At 30.8% G+C, this 20,427-nt stretch overlaps 1 protein-coding gene across 1 annotated transcript in view; it reads right to left on the bottom strand.

The window, feature by feature from the left end:
- LOC132723307 (inositol-pentakisphosphate 2-kinase-like) overlaps window positions 1-18,752 on the bottom strand; it is a 51,964-nt gene extending 33,212 nt beyond the window's left edge. The window contains exons 1-6 of the mRNA XM_060707983.1: window positions 18,626-18,752; window positions 14,587-14,655; window positions 14,182-14,280; window positions 10,811-10,877; window positions 10,032-10,174; window positions 8,435-8,530 (exon numbers count right to left, since the gene is read on the bottom strand). Of these exons, the coding sequence (XP_060563966.1) occupies window positions 8,435-8,530; window positions 10,032-10,174; window positions 10,811-10,877; window positions 14,182-14,280; window positions 14,587-14,655; window positions 18,626-18,694 (543 nt within the window). The 5' untranslated portion in view covers window positions 18,695-18,752. The remainder of the gene's footprint in view (window positions 1-8,434; window positions 8,531-10,031; window positions 10,175-10,810; window positions 10,878-14,181; window positions 14,281-14,586; window positions 14,656-18,625) is intronic.
- Window positions 18,753-20,427: the final 1,675 nt, after the last annotated feature.

Raw genomic sequence — 20,427 nt, 5'->3', positions numbered from 1 at the left:
AACAAAAAGCTCTATATATAGCTGTTCTGTTGAAAGACAGTGTCAGGCAAAGAAAATGAGATCTTTATGAATTTATCTGATCCTTTTCAATAACGTTTTGTTCAGAGATATGAATCTAGATTGTTCTTTTTCTTTGTCAAAATCACAATTTATGTGTCAAAGAATAGAAGAAATCTTTCGTTAAACGAATGACCTACCTGAGGTATTGAATTTTACACTTGTTTTAAAGGTCAAACATAATTTTCTAACACTATTAAACAGAATGTTATATTTGTTCAGATATGAAATAGCTTAAGTTTGAAAATAATATCAGTAAATTTTCATACAATATTTAAAAGCTAAAATCTACAAAAAGGGACCTATATAACCCTTACTAAATGTGACATTCAGGTTAGGTACAATACAATACAATAACTTGCTCAGTTTAATGTTGTTTTTTGTTGGTTTTCGTTAGTTTTAACAGAGGGGTTGAACTTTTTAACCTATGTCCTCTTCTTTATGATATTGTACCAAACATTTATGTTGATATGAACACAAAGGTCATTACCGTCTATAACTTAATCTTAAATAATACATTTCAAGTGTTTATTTACATAAACTTTCTACAAACCACACAAACATTGTATTTGTACTGAAACTAAAACATGTACTAAGATTTACCTATAAATTAATAACGGTAGAAAGATATCAGGTAAAAACATAGATGTACCCTTGTACAAATGCCTGGAAGGAAACACCAGCAATTGCAATGAAAGCAATCTAGAATTATCCAGGAGGAAATAAAATGTAATCAGTAATTCAGTACACTTAACTTTAAAAACAGACAAACATTGTACTTTGCCAACATGAAGGTCTTGCAAAATTTACAACGTTAATTCACTCCAGCAAAACAAACAGATAATTCTCATTCAAATTTAAAAAAAAAATTTATTTCCCTATACTAAAATCTTTATCATAGTTTTATCTCAATATTGTAAACAGTTTTTATATTCACTGCATTATTTGTCTCTAAAATGCAGACTAGTACAGACCTGCTAAATAAACGGATTACAGAGTTTGACTATTCAAGTTTTCTATCCCCATGGTAACTAGTTCAATAAAACTTCTGTTTTGAGTGGTATTTCATTTTAATCATGTTAACAACTTGAACATAACATGTGTTTTAATGAGATAATACTAACATTTTCGTAATAATACTTGCCAGATTTACTAGTGTGAGCTCAGATAAACAAAATGGCAAAGTGAAAAGGAGCCTCCTTAAGTGCACAATGCAGATAAAATAAGCAGTTCATAGTACCCTAAAAAATGGAAAATTTCATCATATCAAATTATAGGCGTCATTACAACAAATTTTCTTAAACATGTACTATTATCTAGATTGATACTATCTTGTTTAGAGTTACACAATTAAAAAAAAATCCTATGAAATCAGTGACATACATCATTTGGTTTCCCAAATTATTTCAGGACATGAAACTTGGTTATTTTGTAACCTATAAAAGTATGACATGAAATCCTGTATTAGGAACAATCACATGATCCTTAGTTTGACCTTGACAATGATTTCAATACTTCTCTGACAAGGAAAATAATCTTTTATCTAATCTATGGTACAACTTGAATTGTAAAATCTTCCTTCTCTTTTTATGACAAAAAATATATCTTCCTTAACCACACAATTGTTCAGGCCAAGAAAAAAATAAAAAATGTCTGCTTCCTGTTTAAGATAAAACCAAATTTGTGCTGGCTGTGAGAGGATTAACTGACATAATTTATGCATCATCTTAATTTCATACTGAAATGTAGGTATTGATAATAAATGTTTCCATATAAACAATGAAAAGTAGTTTTGACATTACAGGAAACCTATATGTGGTTTCATGCACTATTACATAAATTCTTAATGTAACATTGGCTCAGTCTCTGAAAGGCAATTATAGCCATCAAATCTAAACTTTTGAAATGTTGGGGAAACTAATTTGATTATCATGTTAAAGTACTTTTACCTACTCGGGTAAAATAATGAAATATTTTTTGACTTAATAAGACAAACCTTTTCATTAAAACTGTTTCATTTTGTTCTTATTTTGTTGAGAAAGATATGATACTTTATCCTGAAGCTATACGTCACAAGTATATCTATCATGTCAAATCATAAATTTCAATTTGTCAATATTCTGAAGACAATGCCCTTTTATCAATGTCCAAATTTCACACATCCAAATTTCACACGGAAAACACTCTTGATCTTTATCATTTATTATCTACACTATTATCTCTGGCAACCTAATTATCATCGCTATTATCTAAACAATACTTATCAAGTTCTACATAAAGGACAATGGCAATATTATACTATATGTAATTATTATACTATATGCAAAGTTTTAAACACAAACTCAAACAATATGTGTACTACAAATGGCCAGACATTACAAAATTTAGCATGGTAAGACTTATATAATGTAAGCTTTATTCACATGCATTCATGTTAGTAGTTTATTGGACAATGACCAGTAAAAACTTGCAGAACATGACATGAGTACACATTAACATCATGTGCTTCTTGCTCTTTTATGACAAACAATAACAAGAAAAGCATTGATGCAAAGCATCAAAGGGCGTCCAAATAGCAGGTGCAGATGAACTAGTAGATATATGATGACAAGATATTCTTATAAACTTTTCAATGGTTCATTGGGTTTTACCAGAATTGTATATCACTTTTGAATGAACGGACGAAAGACATTGTTCATTATTTATAACTTTGATCGGCATGCTAGAAATTAGAATATTACTTGTTATTTCTTTATGATCGTTGTTATTAATAGCAACGGATATACATGTATACAATCATTTATAATCCATAAATATTATGTGTAACGCATGATCAACACCATACTTGTGTAATTGTCCCTTATTATGTTATTGCTATTAACAAGGACCCCCTCTTACGGTATCTGTTCACACTAAGTAACAATATGACACTTGTTATATTACCATGTTGATCATGTTGAGCATAATTGTTTATTATACAATAAATGTAATTTCTATTTTAATAAAAAAAAAATACAGATTTTATGAATATTGTTTTCTTTTCTTTTTTTGTGTGTGTTTTATGCGCTATTTAAATACTGAATTTTTACGTTTACTACTATTTTAAGAATTCAATTGTCATAATGATCGACGATTATAAGTCAAAACTTAACTGGAAAAAGTTAGTAAATCATGGTTAATCTTTCAATTTATAATATTGTTTATTCTTAAACCATATACATGTACATTTGTATTTTTCTTTATCATTTTTTAAATTGAATAATTCATAAAATCTGATTTGTAACTTTGAATAATAATTAATTCCTCGGAATCTTTACTAAACACGAATAACAAATTATATAAAATGTTTTAAAGTTGATAGTGTCATATTAATGCCATAAAAATGTACATTTTTTCTCAATTATTGTACATATTTATTGTTTTTATCTTATATAGATAAAATATAACATGCGATTTGTGTTGTTGTTTTTTTTTTTTCGAATTGTATGTTTATGTATAATAATAATCAATCAATTCGAGAGTTGATCTGTGTTTATTAATTATTGTAACCAAACTAAGTGACAAACATTCATTTTGAAAAAAAAGCTTATTTATCTGTAAAATATTTGTTCTGTTCTGTAACGATATCTACTCCAAAACCGGGAGAGGCCGGACAATAAACATGTGGTACTATTCGCCGGTCATTAGTAAATCCCGGGAGAGACCGGGAATTACCTAGGAGTACATCCCTCTATAAATAGATTTTTGGAATATTAAGGTCATCAACTCATCATTCTATTAACAGCTTTCGGAATAACATACCATAATAACCCACTGCGTACTACAAAATGATAAGCAAAAATACCCCGAAGAGCGCGATTTATTGACGGAAAAGGTTATTTCATTTGAAAATGTTTGCATTGCGAAATTCTCCAGTTTGCCATTCATTGTACATATCGCGACTAATTAACAATCAAGCACCCTCATACCGATCGGAATGATCGGCTTTTATTATTGGCAACTATAAAAGGCTCGAGAAGTTGCTGTCGCCCTTTCACAAAATCTCATTTCATTCCAATAGGCACCGCGCCGCGGACGCCAATTACAATACGTGACTTCACTATATCTCCTGTACATGCTAGCATGCCAATCAATCTTTACTATACAGTTAATTAAGGAAGCAAAATTTTATTACAAATTCTTAAAATGACTACAGTTTAAATGCATGTACATAATTACCGGTACACAAAGTTTGGAAGAATCATACTATTGTCAAGAATGATCATCAAAGTTGCTGCATGATAAGGAAGTGATGACATAATGAGCAAGGTGTCTCGCCCTTGGTTCAGGAGTATAACACAATCATTGTTTATTTATAATGCTGACAGTGATGTCAAGGTACAAACTTGAGCATGGTCTAAATCAACTCAAAGTTTTAAACACAAACAAACTCAAATTCAAAACCTAGATGAATACAATGAAAAAATTGTAGCCCTAAATAATGAAAAATAAAGTCTTATATTTTTTAATCATCATTCTTGTTACCTAATTAAAAAGGCAAAGTAAGCCGGTGAGATTTATATGGCACATCACAGAATCAAACTTTCAACCTCTCATATCTGTTTTTCTACCACAATAGTATAGACAACATGTTTACAATTTGTAAAACATCAAATATAGAGCCCAACTTATTACAGAGACCATCAATTCATTATAAAATTATGTTAATAATAAAAGGAACCTGCCTTACAATTTCCCACTTAATTAATAATTTTGGGTGATAATTATTTGACAACCCAGACAATACCCCTCCTATTATATTTTACAAAGAAGACAATTCTCCTTCCGTTGTTTTTTTTTTTTTCATACAGGACAACTCCCTTCCCTATAATTTCCTGTCCTGTGTAGATTTCAATACTTAAATACATGTACTTGTAGTTGTTGTGTGACAGATTTTCATGTCTGTTTTGGGCAACATTCTGCTTACAACACAATCACAAACATTCCAAGACAACATGTAAGATGATGTCAGTATAACAGACAACACTTCTTCTTTATGAATTAAATTGTGCATATGACAAAGTACTCATTTTAGAAGTCACTACTTTCTACCCATAAGTTAAATGTACAAAATGAAAATAACACTTTTAATTAAGCTTAAAAATCTGCTGGCGTAAACATAAATTTTAAAGCAAACAATTGAAGTACATGAGTATTGTAAATATGATTTTTATCACTCAGGGGCCAAGATGTACTTTATATCTATAACATTTATCTATGTAATTTATCAGCTCAAAGATAGGGACAAACAGTACATTAATAATACTATTATATGATGTATGATGGAGCATGTACTGGTAGGCAGTTCAAATGTTATTGTATCTAGACTGTATCTAGCAAACAAAGCTATCATTAATGTAGATCAAAGTTCTACAACACACAAAAACAAGTCACTAAATGTTATATATGTCATATGGCAGATGTTCAACTTCCCATCAAACAGGACACACATATATCAATTAATATTGTTTAACATTTTATGATTACTTTTCATGAGTAATAAAATTATGAGGATAATTATGTTCTAATAAATATCTATGTCAATGACCTGCCCCTTAAATAACAAACAAAAACTATAACATTTTGATGAGTATAATCATTTATAATGTTTCAACCAAACATGGTATGTAGTATTAAACTTTCAGTAACATACAAAAGTTTTCTGGGTTTTTTTTTGTTGGTTTACAATTTTACAAACTCTTGATGATTTAGAAACAACCTTATAACTGACAGTAAAATCCAAACTATATAATCTACATGCCTTAAAATCTGAAAGTCAAGTTTGTAAAATATGCCAAGATTTGTTTGCTTTGATGTAAACTCATCATTAAGGAGAAAAATGAGATAATTCAACAGACATGACAAACAATTAGAGATTGAAACATTCACTTTATCATCACTGTTTTACATCAAAACCATTTTTCAAATTGTTTACCAGATCAGGCAACAAAAATAAAGCTAAAACATCAACAATTAGCTTGACACACACAGAATTCTGAGAAACGATCACATAAAATTTTAACTACAAAGAAGGATGGCAATTAGCAATACGTCAACCCCACATCCGATTTTATCTGTTTACTACTACATGCATCTAAATTGCCTGAGGGTGGATGTGTAAAACATTTTAAAATCATAAAACCAGTATGTGAAGTAGGTCAGGCACGTACATGTTGACTGTAACAGCCCAAGTATCATTACGTCAGCGCTTAAAGTAAATACTATCCAACTGAATCGCTTTATAGCGGTGACTAAAATTTCATGATGTGTGTATTGAAATGTATCATAAAAAAATAAAGTATAAAGATACCATATTTATTGTAAAACAAAAACATCTGCTTTCGGGCTGTTTTCTTATATTTTCCTACAGCTGTCTAGTTTAATCACTCTACACCCAAGGGCTACAGTTAAAACTGTCACTATTTGTTTGATAAGTTCAAACAGTCATTATTGAGTATGATTAATAAAACACAAGAAGGAGGCAAAGATAATTTTACTGGGTTTTACCAGATATTTGTAAACAAATAAGATACTTGAGAAAACACTTTCAACATCCTTACAGGATATTGTCTATATTCCTATTCAAAAGTAATCTATTGAGATATAAATACCCATATCAAGTGGGATATAACATTATCATATGACCATGATTAATATTAACAATTTATATCCTTTTTTCCCTGAATACTTAAAATCTGAAACTAAACAACAAAAGTGTTATTCTTATCCTCCTATTTCAAGTAATAGTTATAATTATGTTACAAGAATATATTTAAGGAAAATTAAATTTCTAAGAATTTCATAAATTAATAAAAATGTTTCGACATTTCATTTACATTTACTCCTTGTACAACACTGTTAACAATTTTTGTACCAAGCCCTTAAAATTATCTGTTTATCGGTTATACCAAGATGCCTTCTTGACCATGAAGAACTGTTTATACGGACTACTGGTTAGCCTCCAATCATGAAACTGGTAGATCATCATGGCATAAAATGTAAATATGTTTAAACTAAATTAATAAAAGATGTGGATTTTTTTCCTGATTTAAATTTGAAATTGTCCATAGTGAGGTACTGAAAATACTCAACAAGTATACAGCTTTGTCACTCAGAACTCTTTCATATTTAATTAAATCAATAAAAAGTAATAATAGGAATCTGTTTACTCAATAAAATATAATAGACATATTTCTTAATAATCAACAGCTTAAGAGACCTTGACCTTCCCAGAAGTACGTCTGATGCTATCTTGTTACTCAACTAATATGGTTAAAAAAATGAAACAGACAGCAATCAACTACGCTATAGTACAAGAAAGATTAGTTGACATTTATTTCAATGATTTGATAATAGCAATCTATATAAAACAGGTAATTTCCCAGTAATTTACTTTCTATACAACTGCTTGCACATGTTTATAGGAGAGCTGTAAGGAGAGCGTGATTGGCTGCTCACGTGTGTAACAATATAAATCTATATTAACCATCCATATATATCTGTAACTGATTTATCAGTGAAAAATATTCTATATCGGTGATATTTTTTCCTTCTTTTCATAATGGTATCAATTCATAATGGTTGAAAAATTGATACCCCTACCTCTTAAAAATGCTGCCAAAAAAGACCCGAGCTTTGCTTTTGTTGACATATATTTTTTCTTAATAAACCTTATTACTCAACTGTGTGGATTTGTTCTCAAAAAGGTGAAAGAAAACCAAATTGAATACAAAACAAGGTTAGAATGTTTGAAAATAAGGATATCTGAAAATAGAAAGTTGTGATACGAATGAATTATTTTGATCTTATTTCAAGCCTACAATATTGGTTAACTAGGTAGTGTATAAGGCCTATGGACTGTGAGTTCTTTAGTTTGAATCTATGATGTGGAATTTATTTTTTTATCAAAATATTGTGTTATAGACCAGCGATATAACACCCTCCCCCAGTAGTTCATTTTAAGAAGTTGACAACTGGTTAAGAATCCAGGAATATTCACTAAGTAATTGTACACTTATGCATCGACTAAACAACTGCCACAGTCTGGTGCTTACACTAAGCAAATAAATATTTCAAATACATTAGGACTAAGGATCATGATATCATTCATAAAACAGAACTTAACCCAGAAGAAACAGATGGGCCTGGGTCCATTAAAATATGTAAAACAAATAGCCAGCCAGTCTATAAATACATAACAATATGATCGTTATTGTTGACAGTATTACGGAAATACAACACACACTGTACTGTTATGACAAGAGAGAATAATATGAATGAAGACTAGTAAAAGGCAAAAAGGGAGGTGATAAAAAACAAAGAAATACAATATACATACCTTTAATCTTTGATGCATACAAAATTTGCACACTTGACTATTTTCTTCTGATTTTACACTCAAAGAGTCCGGGACATGCATAAAAGCTTTCTTTGGCTGCATATGAAAACAAAACAGTAAAAAAGTCTAACTTTTGTCCTGCACTTTTACCCTATTGACATTATGTGACAGACCACAGTTAAAGGCACTCCACTGAGGTCCAAAGCTTAAAAATATAAATTTGAAACTTTTATATAAATCAGCAGGGAAACTTCAAAGGAAAAAGATGGAAAATAAAGAAAGAAATATACACAGATATATTTTGAAAATCAATGTTGAGTGCAATTCTTAGCTTGATTTGAGTTGATGAAAATTCTAAATTTTAAATCATTTGGTTTGATCTGCAATTTTGCCAGGAAGTCCCTCACCAAATACAATCCAGTCATGTCAAACAACCTTTGTGGAGTCCCTTTAAAGGGATTTGAGAACAGAAATATCAACAAGTAGCTGCAAACATTACAAAGTCTGTATGGTTGTGGCAAATACCTGTCTTTATTATTGACAAGAATTTAATTAAATTCAAGATGCAAAACTCGAATCTTTTAAACCTGTAGAGAAAGCAAGTATATAATCAACTGTTCAGGTTAGATTTTCTCACTCCTTTATTATTTAATTTTGAATAAACATCTTACAATAATGCAACAAATTGACACTAATTTGTGTGTTGTTTACAATAAAGCATCACTGTGTCTCTTCAGAGTCATAAATTTAATATGCATATATCTTTGATTTATTCTGACAGAACCATAAAATTCAGTCACGAATACATGTTAAAATTTAAGGACAAAGACATATCTAGATGGAAATAGAAATTTAGACATAATTTGTAACGAATCTTGAGCATATGTAACTTAGAGGTAACAAAAATAACCTTGCGTCGCCTGTCATATTTACTCATAACCAGGGGTTAAGTGTGCTTATGATAACTACTTAATTATGAACGAAAAGTTGACGTCTGCTTGACAAATTGAGACGAAAAACACAGACCAATCTTAAAGCCTCCAGTCATATATACATATACGAGCTAGGATTGTCAATCTGTTAGCATGGACAGATCTAGGTTAACTTTTATTAATATTTAATGCAGTGTGTACAGGAAAATGCTAGCTTGTATTATAACAGCCATAATATCTTAATGGAAATTATATCATGATCATCAATAAGGAAATGAATTTTAAATATACTACTGTACCTCAGAACAATAAAATTGGTATGCTTTAAACTGAAAATATGATCAATTTAGGTCAATGTATACATCACATAAAAAACACTCAAACTATTCCTTTTTCAATAAAAGTCTGATGCATTTTTCATGGATTTTTCATGTTTTGTAAAGGCTTTCAATGGATCAAATGTTTACATAGGAGTTTTGAGGTACACTGCCCCAATAACCTGGCATCCCAGTATATACAGTCTGACCCGTTTGCCTCTGTTGTCACCTACCATTGCGTCATGTTCATCCAATGATTAATGTGGTCACTGGGAACATCATGTACATGAAGCATAAGTTTACATCAACTAAAGCTTATGTATGCATATAAAAACATTACCATCTTACCTTGATTTCTACACTTAGTATGGGATATGAACATTTTGGGTACAAGTGTGAATCTCTGATGTAGCACAAGTCTGGCATCACTAAAGCCGATAATGTTGTGGGGTCAAGTGTACTGTGCTCAACATCTTTTCCTTTCCTCTGAGCTGTCAAATAAAATTTACATAAATAAATTAATGAAAACTGAAATCTTTGGACACTTGTTGCCATTTTTGTAACAAGTTTCAACATATTTTCTTCAGGGATATATATTACTGATGTAATCATTCATTGCAGAAGATTGCTGCCATATTCTTATTCATTGAAACAATATTTAAGTCCCTTTCCCAACCATTTCTGGGTTTTCAAAGTTTTTGTAATTAAAAGTATGTGTCTGGAATATATCATTCCATCAGATGCCAGTTCTGTTGTTTTATCAGTCCAGGGTATTCTGATAATGATGAGCTCAATGTTCTAACAGTAATCAATGCTGCACTGTTATATCTATAAATTTAGTGCAACATTTGACAGAGGCACAATAATCATGTATATGTATCCTGTAACAAAGTTAAAGAACTGACCTTAGACCTACTAGAATAGGAAAGTCATTATTGCATCAACAAATCATTATCCATAAGTTTCGTTCTTTAATATTATATAATACACCAGTGTTTCTAGTTTAAATAAGCCTACTTTATGAACTTACAATATTCAAAGTGCGAACAAATATTTTCATTATAAAACAATGCATTTATATAACAGTACAGACATGTAAGAAGAATAAACACATTGTTTCACATTACCTGGTCTTGATGTTTTTATTTGATACTCAGCTTCTTGTGTCAGTCGACCTTCAAGCAAACGAAGTTCCTTGAGAAAAAAAAAGAGAGAGAAAAAAATCAATCACATTTACGCAAATAGACAATTATTTTCCAAACTAATAGGCGAGTGGAACATTATAATTATTTTGTTGTGGCACCTAGACATCCTTCAAGCTCTGAAATAAATTCTCTCTAATGGGTTTAACCTTTCTCTTATGGAAGAGATAATAACACATGTGGCAGACAATGCATCAGAATTACTGTTTCCCCTATTATGATGTTTTAACTATGAAATCATACAATTTAAAAAAAAATTGAATACAATCAAACATATGCTTTAAGACTGTTTACCTGTTTGTGGATACTAAAAGTCTATATAATATATCTTATTAGTCTGAAAATGACATTGTTGGAAAAAAAATATCCATGATGTCAGTATTTTATATAATCACTATGTTATTTGACCTTGATTGTTCAGTCCCTGACCTTGAATCTTTAAAAATACACACTACAGATTATCAAGGTTGATTTAGTCAATTATTGACCTTTGACCTTCATGAGTGACATTGTGAATTTTTCTAATATGATGCAACACCACTGTGAAAGTGTTCAAATGATGAACAATTGTGTAAGTAAATCAATTCTGGGCAATCAAAATATATAACAAGGAAATAAATTAACCCTTTGATGATGACCGTCAAACATGAATGTTGGTATCTATCTATTGGTTGATTAAATCAAATGGTAACATGAAATTCAGCAGAAAAATAAGGCACAGCTTAAAAAGACTCTGTAATACCTGTCTACAGACAGCAATCTCCATATTTACAAAAATTAAATGAATGCCAACACTGAAGACATGGTCATTACAATAACTTCTGATCACTCTTTTTTTTACAAAAGTGAAGCTGGAATTGACTTCCAATCTGACATGATTATCACCAAAACTTATGAAAGATTACAGTCACTTATCAGTGACTTTCTTGCTTATATAACTGACTTTGATAAAAGGCCTCTTTCCAATTGAAATTTTCTTTAAAATCATGCAGTTTTCCCAAAAATGTTAACTTAAACCTGCTTTTTTACTTCCCCAAAAAGCAATTTTAACAATAATTTTTCCCAAAATCAAGTGGCTAAGGCCTCTTCCCAATAAAGAGAGAAAAATCACTTGTTTGTTTCATTTTACGCCTTTTCCCAACAGTAATTCAGTCATATAGGCGGGTAGTTTCCTAATCATCGTTCTTGGAGAGTAGGGTTGGATATCGTTCTTCACGAAACGGTCCGATACCGATACCGGTACTGACGAAACGATACGGGTATTTTATCGATACTGATACTGATACTTTTACAATACCAAACCCGTTGCTGCAAGTATAAGAACTGAAGAGATATAACATGTAGTAATAGAAAATAAATATGTTACATTACTGGTCTTTCTGAAATTTCATGCTGTAAAGTATAATTTTCTTTTGTTGTTTTGTGTTTACTCTTTTTTACAACATTTACACATGTTAATTGTAAAATACTTTTACTTTTTCATCAAAAGAACATGACATAATTTAAACACAGAAAAAAATATCTTATGCAGGACAGCGGTCTGCAGCTGAGAAGTCTACAAATTATTGTTTTAATCTTGATATCTCTACATCTGAAAGAATTTAAGACAGTTGGTTATCTATTATTTTCTTACAGCTATTATTATTACTGTGTAGAAATTTTATTCTGATGCTGATATTCTTTTTAAATCACATTATTGTTTACTGTAATAAATGAAATCACTGGATTGGTTGGCTTACTTTGCAATTTGGAATTACATGTAAGAAATTTCATTAGATGTTTTTTTCAAAGTCACTTATGTTTCCAGTCTGTTCTACTACAACAGCATAAACATATTTTCCACCAGTAATTAACTTAGAAATTTTGAAATACATGTATATGCACAGTCAGCACAGACTGTTTCCAAAATGACTTGTTTACATTTTCATGTTAACCTAATATTAGTCCTTGTAGAAGTCATAAAGCAAATACCTATGCTTTACAAATAATAAGGATTTGGTATTTATTAATATTGAATTTACCCTTCAATTTTATACATCTTTTATTTTTCAATAGCATGCACCGTTAACATCTTGCTACAGAAAAAAAGTATTGTCCTTACCAAATTGCATAATTCCATACTGCTCAAATACGCAATAATACTAGCCAACATTTGCAAAAAATCCTACAAAACACTATATGAAATATGTTTCAGTTGTTTAAAGTATCACAGATCTAAATGTGTAATACACACAAGTTGACCTTTGACAGGTGCATAATAGGCTATTCAAAAGAATATGCCTCCCTTTGATGTTCTTACTCTATCACCATCAAAGAGCCGCCGACATTCACACTTTTTGATTGAAGTTCTGTCAGCATTCTTTTGTTAAGAAAATGTATACATGTTTAATAATAGTTCAGTGTTACACCAAAAACAAAAGGAGGCATATTTTGTTGGAATATTTCGGCCTCATTTATGTTAAAATCGTAATTCACGTGTGGATTTGTACATGTGGTAATGGATGAAAAGAACCTGGAAACATTAAATATGTATTCATTATGAGTGTTTAGAGACTTAAACTGAAAAAAGGATTTAATTATTTTTTAAAAGCATTGTTTGAATAAACAATTGTCATATGTTGGATTTACATTGTCATTACGGCAAAAGCTGTGTGCGATGTGTTTGGAAGGACTGTGTGCGATGTGCCGATGATTACTCGAGTATTTGATTTGTTTTCTCGTTGTTTCTTTGACATTTAAAACTTACAAACTTTTAGCAAAATCAGTTCAAATAATTATATTTTCCTGCCGAGAACAAAAATATTATTATCTTGAAAATAAGCGGCACAATACTTTTACAAAAATATCGCCGCGTCACAAACTTCAAGTTTGCCACGAAAGCCGTACTCGCCGCATGATAATAGTAATTCATAGTTTGTTTTACGTGTTTGTAGGCTGTTTTTATTTAAAAATCTTCTCATTTTTTTGACATATTGACTATTAAATTTTTTTTTTTACAAAATTACAAAAGTATCAAATCCAGTACCGGTATTTTACGAAACGGTATATACCGGTAATTTACGAAGTTACTATTCGGTATAGGACCGATACCGGGAACCGGTGTCCAACCCTATTGGAGAGTTACACCAGTACTAGACTACCTTCCTCCATGCTAAACTACCAAAGCATCTCCCGGGTTAACTGGATTAGAAGTCATCGACTCTAACCCCTCGACCACGGAGGCGATATAGAAAAATCATATCACTGCTTGTAAAAAGATGACAAAATTATTTTGTAACTTAGGAGTTATAACTTACTGGGAGAATAACAAAATATGGTGACAGCAATGGCTGCATGACGTTCTTCATATAATCAACAACTAATTGCAATTCTTCATGTATCCTGTCCATTTTATCCTGAAAATAAAATTAACTTTGCAGTTATATTCTGTTTTAAACATATATTCATCCAAAGTATAATAAATTGTTCCAGGATTATCATTTTAGCAAAAATGTGTTATTAAGTTTTTCAACTAAATCAGGCTAATAAATCAAATTTAATGTTGTGTTTATTTCCTTATCAACTTTTCCCTATTTTTCTATTTATAGTGTCCCAGTAGATCTAAATATGAATGAAAAAAAATGTTTTAAGACATCAGTGAGGTTCCTTTAATATTAAATACTTATTTCTAACAAACATAAAGAAAGACAAAAATAGATTACCTCTGCATTTGTTAACAAATGACCTTTACCCCAGTATTTTGATTTGGCAAGTCTGTACACCATCTTTTCCTGAAATGCAATTTAGAAAACTACACATTTAGTAAAGGAAAACTTAAATTTTTTTCTGGTCTTATAGCATACATCGTTTTTAGCATTGTAACTAAGCTTCTTCCCCATTCAAATATACCTACTTTTCTTTCAAAATCCAAACATTTTCAATCACAAAAAAAATCTACCAGGTGAAATTATTTAGCTGTGTGATATGTGATATCGGTATGCATTGTAAGGCTCCCACGTTTACAATATTTTGTAAACGTTTACACGATTGCTAAGAACCGAAACGATAACGTTTAAACGGTGGTACCTCTATGTTCTATACACAACATGTATTTGAGTCGCCAAATGATGTCTTTCTTTCTATTTTTTACACATGTTCTTATAAAAAATGCGCATCACGATTGAGTCAGCACACATTTTTTGCATTGTAACTCCATTTTTTACCAAAAATGTATTATGTCACGAGCAATTTTGCACCGTAGTGCTGTGTGGAGGGTTGTAAATACCTATTTTCCTTTTACTTTGGAATAAACCACTATAATTGATAAAATCCATGAATATTAATTAATTAATTAACAGGCAATGATTAAGAAATTTTGTAAGACAATATGGTTATTTCGATTAAACGGTAAACAATATCGTAAACGTTTATGAATGAAAATCGAAACGAATCCGTTTAAACGTGTAATCGTGGGGGCCTTAATGCATTGTCATGTAAAATACTATATAGTATCTATTAAGGCACCCATGGTTACAACTTTTGTAAACATTAACTTAAATGTTAAACAAAAGGATCATGATGACTCTATATTGCACACCTAAGTATAAAGGCTCAAAATAACAGAGAACTGATAATATTGATAACTACTAATGAAAGACAGGCATTATGTCGAAATCAAGGCCAACTGATATCAAAGTTAAAATCTGAATCTGTGACAGCAGTTTTCAATGATGTAGTTCTCAAAATAAAAAGGTCACTTGGTCAAAATGCTGACCAACATTCCTTTAAGGTTTTGTGGCTGTAGGTAAAGCTACTAAAAATTGCAAATTTTAATAAGTCAAGGGCAATAACTCTTTAAATACTGAATAAATCCACAAGCCAAACTTTAGGTGCACAACTACACATGCGCATCAACATTCCTGTAAAGTTTCATGACTCCAGGTCAAATACTTTTTGAGCTTCATGCGACGCAAGTTGAAAATTGTCAATTTTACTGAGGGCTATATAAACTAAAATAATCCACACACAAAAAAACCCAGGTGCACAACTTCACATGTGTAATGTTTGTTGACTCTAGCTTCTACTCTAGCTCAAGCACTTTTAGAGCTACATGTGACACAACATCAGCATGCCCACTGATTTTTTTAAAAGTGGGTACAAGACCCACCTGTTTTGAAAAAAGTGGGTTCAGTATAAAAAAAATGTGGGTATCACTTTTCCAGAGAAATAAAGTGATGAAAAAACGCAAGAAAAGCACATTTTAATAAATCAAGATTTTAATAAATTCAAATGTTTTGATGCAAACAATCATACTTTCAATGCAATAAATTTAAATGTTTTGATGCAAACAATCATACTTTCAATGCTACTAGCTTCCTTTTATATGACTGTCTGACATTTTTGTTCTTTTGGCATTTTCTTACAATAGTACTCAATCAGAACTTTGTCGAGATCAGATAAAATAAAAATGAAAAATAGAAATTTGCTAATTCTACCAAAAGTAACCAAAAGTTATTTTTTATTTGGAGTGAATCGATAATTTCACCTATAATTTTTTTTATCTAATTACCATTTTTTTTGTATTTTTTCTTTTTTCTCATTATAATGTATGTTCTAATTAGATTCTAATTTTATTACAGTATTTGTCACTAAAAAAAACAGCCCTTGTTACTAATTAAATATCGTGTGATAAAATCATTCACGACATCTGAAGTGAATTGAAAAGACAAAAAAATATGATCGGATCAAACAATAACAATGTAGTATTTAATTTTATACGAAATTCATTGGTCATGTGACATGTCAGCTGACAGTTATTATTTTCGCCTGACCGCGGCAGAACATTAGGCCATGAGGGCTGACTAAATTTTTGTTTGTAAATACATCAGCCACACTTTCGTTTGCATTTTCATCCGTGCATAATTTATATATATTTGAGATTATTAAAGGTTATTCCCGTCTGCAACATAAATAATTAACTTACTGTTAGGCTTCTTCACTGTTTCTCCATCATGATTTACAATATTCAGCATACCCACTCACGCACTACAGTGCGTAATTCACGCACAAAATTCTAGATGCACGCATAAAAATTGTAAGTAGGGGGTACATGCACACAAAGTAAAATCGTCAGAATGAATGTTTGGGATAGCCTAATTTGCATATCAACTAAATGTTGTTGCCATCTACCAATGGTTAGGAACAGTCTAAATCCGGTCACAATTGCTTGTCTGCTTTCAAAGTCATCTCAGTCTGATTCGTAAATGTTTTAGTCATGTTTTGACATCACATGTACTGTCTTAAGAAAAAAAGTTTTGGATATTTACAACTTCCAAAAAGTATATTGTGTTCTCCAATGATCAGCAAAAACATATTGAGATTTTGAAATAAATGTACATAATTTCGGATATACAAAATTTTGGTTATGGGTAATAATCGTATGGACTTAACAAAATACCAGTGATTGTAATGGCTGTTATATTGCTACCTTAAGTGATGAGTTTGTGTCTGTGTTAGTGGGTAGTAATACTTAGTGAAACAGCTGTTCATTAATATCATGTTGACTAAAATGTTCTTACAAACAAAAACATGTTTAAACTTTTGACTATGTGTACCCCCAGATTTTGAAATGTAACCCCAATTTTCAATAACAGGGGGTACATGTACCCCTTCGTTTGAAATTGAGTGGGCATGCTGATATTATGACGTAACACGCAGGTGCTCGAATTTGTCAAGCGTTTTAGGTCAACCGCCACCATATTTTGATTATTTACATACAGTAAAGGTTGTGGGCCACCAATATATTGCAAATTTTGTTCATTCCCGGTCGGCAATAAATGAAAAATTTAAAGACCTTGAAAAATTTGCGTACTATTTGTATTTTCTGCGTTAAAAACGCATGTTTGTGCATTACTGGGCATGCTGACAACATTTTGGAAGAGTTCTTGACATCAAATTATCTTATCATTTTATTGTACCGGTATCAATTTTTTCTGTCGTTAAATACTATTTAAAATCTCAAAATGGTTTACAGTCAGAAATCATCATAAATGATCCTCTTTTGTAGGGTGACCATCAGCGTAGAAACAAAACATGATGTTGACCCTAATTTACATGAGACACACTTAAACACCGTCAGTGGAAACCGCCAAGTTATGCGTTTATTCAGCTGGGTGACCTCCCTTATGCCATGAAAATGTTTACAAACCTGCCACAGTTGGCCATTTAAATTACAGTGTGATGGGAAAATAGCGGAAATCATAAAGGCATGATGTAGGTTACAAAATTTAATGCAACATGACAATACATCTGGTATGCTGGGAACAGATGAAAATGCCTTTCAAGAACAGAAAATTAAAAGTGAAATAATCGTTTCTTTTCATCACATAAACCTCACAAGACTCTGGACATTAACTGAAGTGGTTTTGACTCAAGGACAAGGTTGACTTTTGTACACTAGAGACTCTAGTCCATATCAGCTTATCATATGTCTATCCAACATGCTAATTACATATTGAATTAACAAATATATTTGACATACATAATAATAATATAATTTTTCATTGCTGTTACTTTATTGATTGTAACAAACGAAAATAACAAACCTAAACAACATAATTTTTATGGGAAAATGTTTCGGATGCTGACATTGCACATCGCAAATCAAAGTCTCTCAAACAACAGAGTCATATATTGCTGACAACCTTTTCTAACAATGTAAACATTTAGATTTAAGTGTTTCTATCTATTCAACCAGCTCACCTCTAGATTTACAAGCACCAAACATGCATTTCCTTCGCCCCGAAATTTCCATTTGCTCGCGTCCGCCATCTTTAATCTAACTTTTCTATCTCCTTTGAAGAGTATTTACAAGAGATTGTATTTTGACGGAAATCGCTCACCTATATTTGATACATCAATGCATTAATTACGGGCTCACTATTCTATTACATTGATTATTTATCTATATTTAATATTTTCAAATGATTAATTTTATTTTGGATAATTAGATTAGATTAGCCCGGGGTTCTATGATATCACGGTACTTAACGTTTATCAGAAAATATTTAAATATAAATATCATAAATGAATGAGATTTTTTTCTATCTTATAATTGAACAATTTCCAGAACTGTTTGTCAAAAAATTATTTCAAAAGAACCAACAAAAATGACTTTTTTCAGAATATTTTCAATGTCTGCCATTTTGGGAAATTTCAGAGGAGGTTACTACCGTATCAAGGTAATCCCCCAAAAAGCAAGTATGGAAGGATAGATGGGTCAAAACTTTCAAGTTAAGTTGTGAAAAACTTCCAACAGCTAACTTGCTATAAAATTAAAACTATATGAACAGACTATATGTCAGTATATGTGTTTATAACATATTTTAATTGACTGTGTAAAAACCATTAAGGAAAATGGTAGTCAAATATGAAGGTTTTATAAAATAGTTTTCTTGCCACAAATACATTCATTATTCACCAAATTAAATTCATCGGCAGGTGAAAATGAATCTAGTGTGCAAGTTTGACAAATATTAGCATCATCAGGTGTTGCTTTTACTAGCAGTCACAGAAAATTTAAATGCCTTGATATCATAGAACCCTTGATATCATAGGAACCGAGTATACATTCTAATTAGATAAATATAATTTATAACTTCATTAATTTAGTGGGAGCCCTAAATTTAATGGTCTGTAGCATTTGGTTTATTTTGTTTGCACATCAGAAAAGTTGAGTTTGAATACTGCTAAGAGCGTGTTTTTCTAAAATGCAATTTTATTAAGAGCTCACTTAAGTAATTAGGTCAAAAATTTATTTTTTTAATTGCAGAAAGCAAATTGTGCGCTTAAAAAGTATTTAAAGGCAATAATAATCATACATAATAATAGATTTTACTCATGACCCCTTCTTGAAAGCTCCAGTTAAGTATGCGCAATTACCCTTTGTCTAAATTTTATGACCCCATGTATGAGAAAATCTTGATCATGCCTATTAAAGTGCTCATATCTTGGTTACTTTTGAGAATTGTCTTCCTTTCTTAAGCTATGATAACACTGACTAAACAAAAGCCACCATCAGTTGAGGGGTCATGCTTAGCTTTTTCTTATTTCTAAAGTCAAACACATTGGAAGGAGAATATTGTAGTATAGAATGCTCCCAGAAAATTTAACTGGCTTGTTATGTTCAAAATATCTTATTTGACATTGACAACAGTCCAGGTCATTTACAGATCAAGGTCATACTCAAATTATTCAAAATGAAGGTGTTGTCATTTAAGTGTTAATGTTTTATCCTAGTAGTATGAATCAAATCTCTCCATTATGATCAATAATGATAAATAAAAAGGTTAATTCAATGACTTGACCCTGATGGTCAAGGTCATTCAAAGGTCAGTCACATTTCGAATTACTCATCACATCAATTTTGTCATCTTTTGTCCAAGAATCATTCAAATACATAAATAAATAACAATGTTAACTTAAAGGCAAATTGTAGCAAATTCACTTATTTGACCATTAATTTCAAGATCAAGTAAAGGTCAAGTTCAAATAAATCTACTTAA

Source organism: Ruditapes philippinarum, unplaced genomic scaffold, assembly GCF_026571515.1.
Source record: "Ruditapes philippinarum isolate M1 unplaced genomic scaffold, ASM2657151v2 ctg184_1_1_1_1, whole genome shotgun sequence".
Classification (NCBI taxonomy): Eukaryota; Metazoa; Mollusca; class Bivalvia; order Venerida; family Veneridae; genus Ruditapes; species Ruditapes philippinarum.
This window is presented reverse-complemented; position numbering and strand designations above follow the sequence as displayed.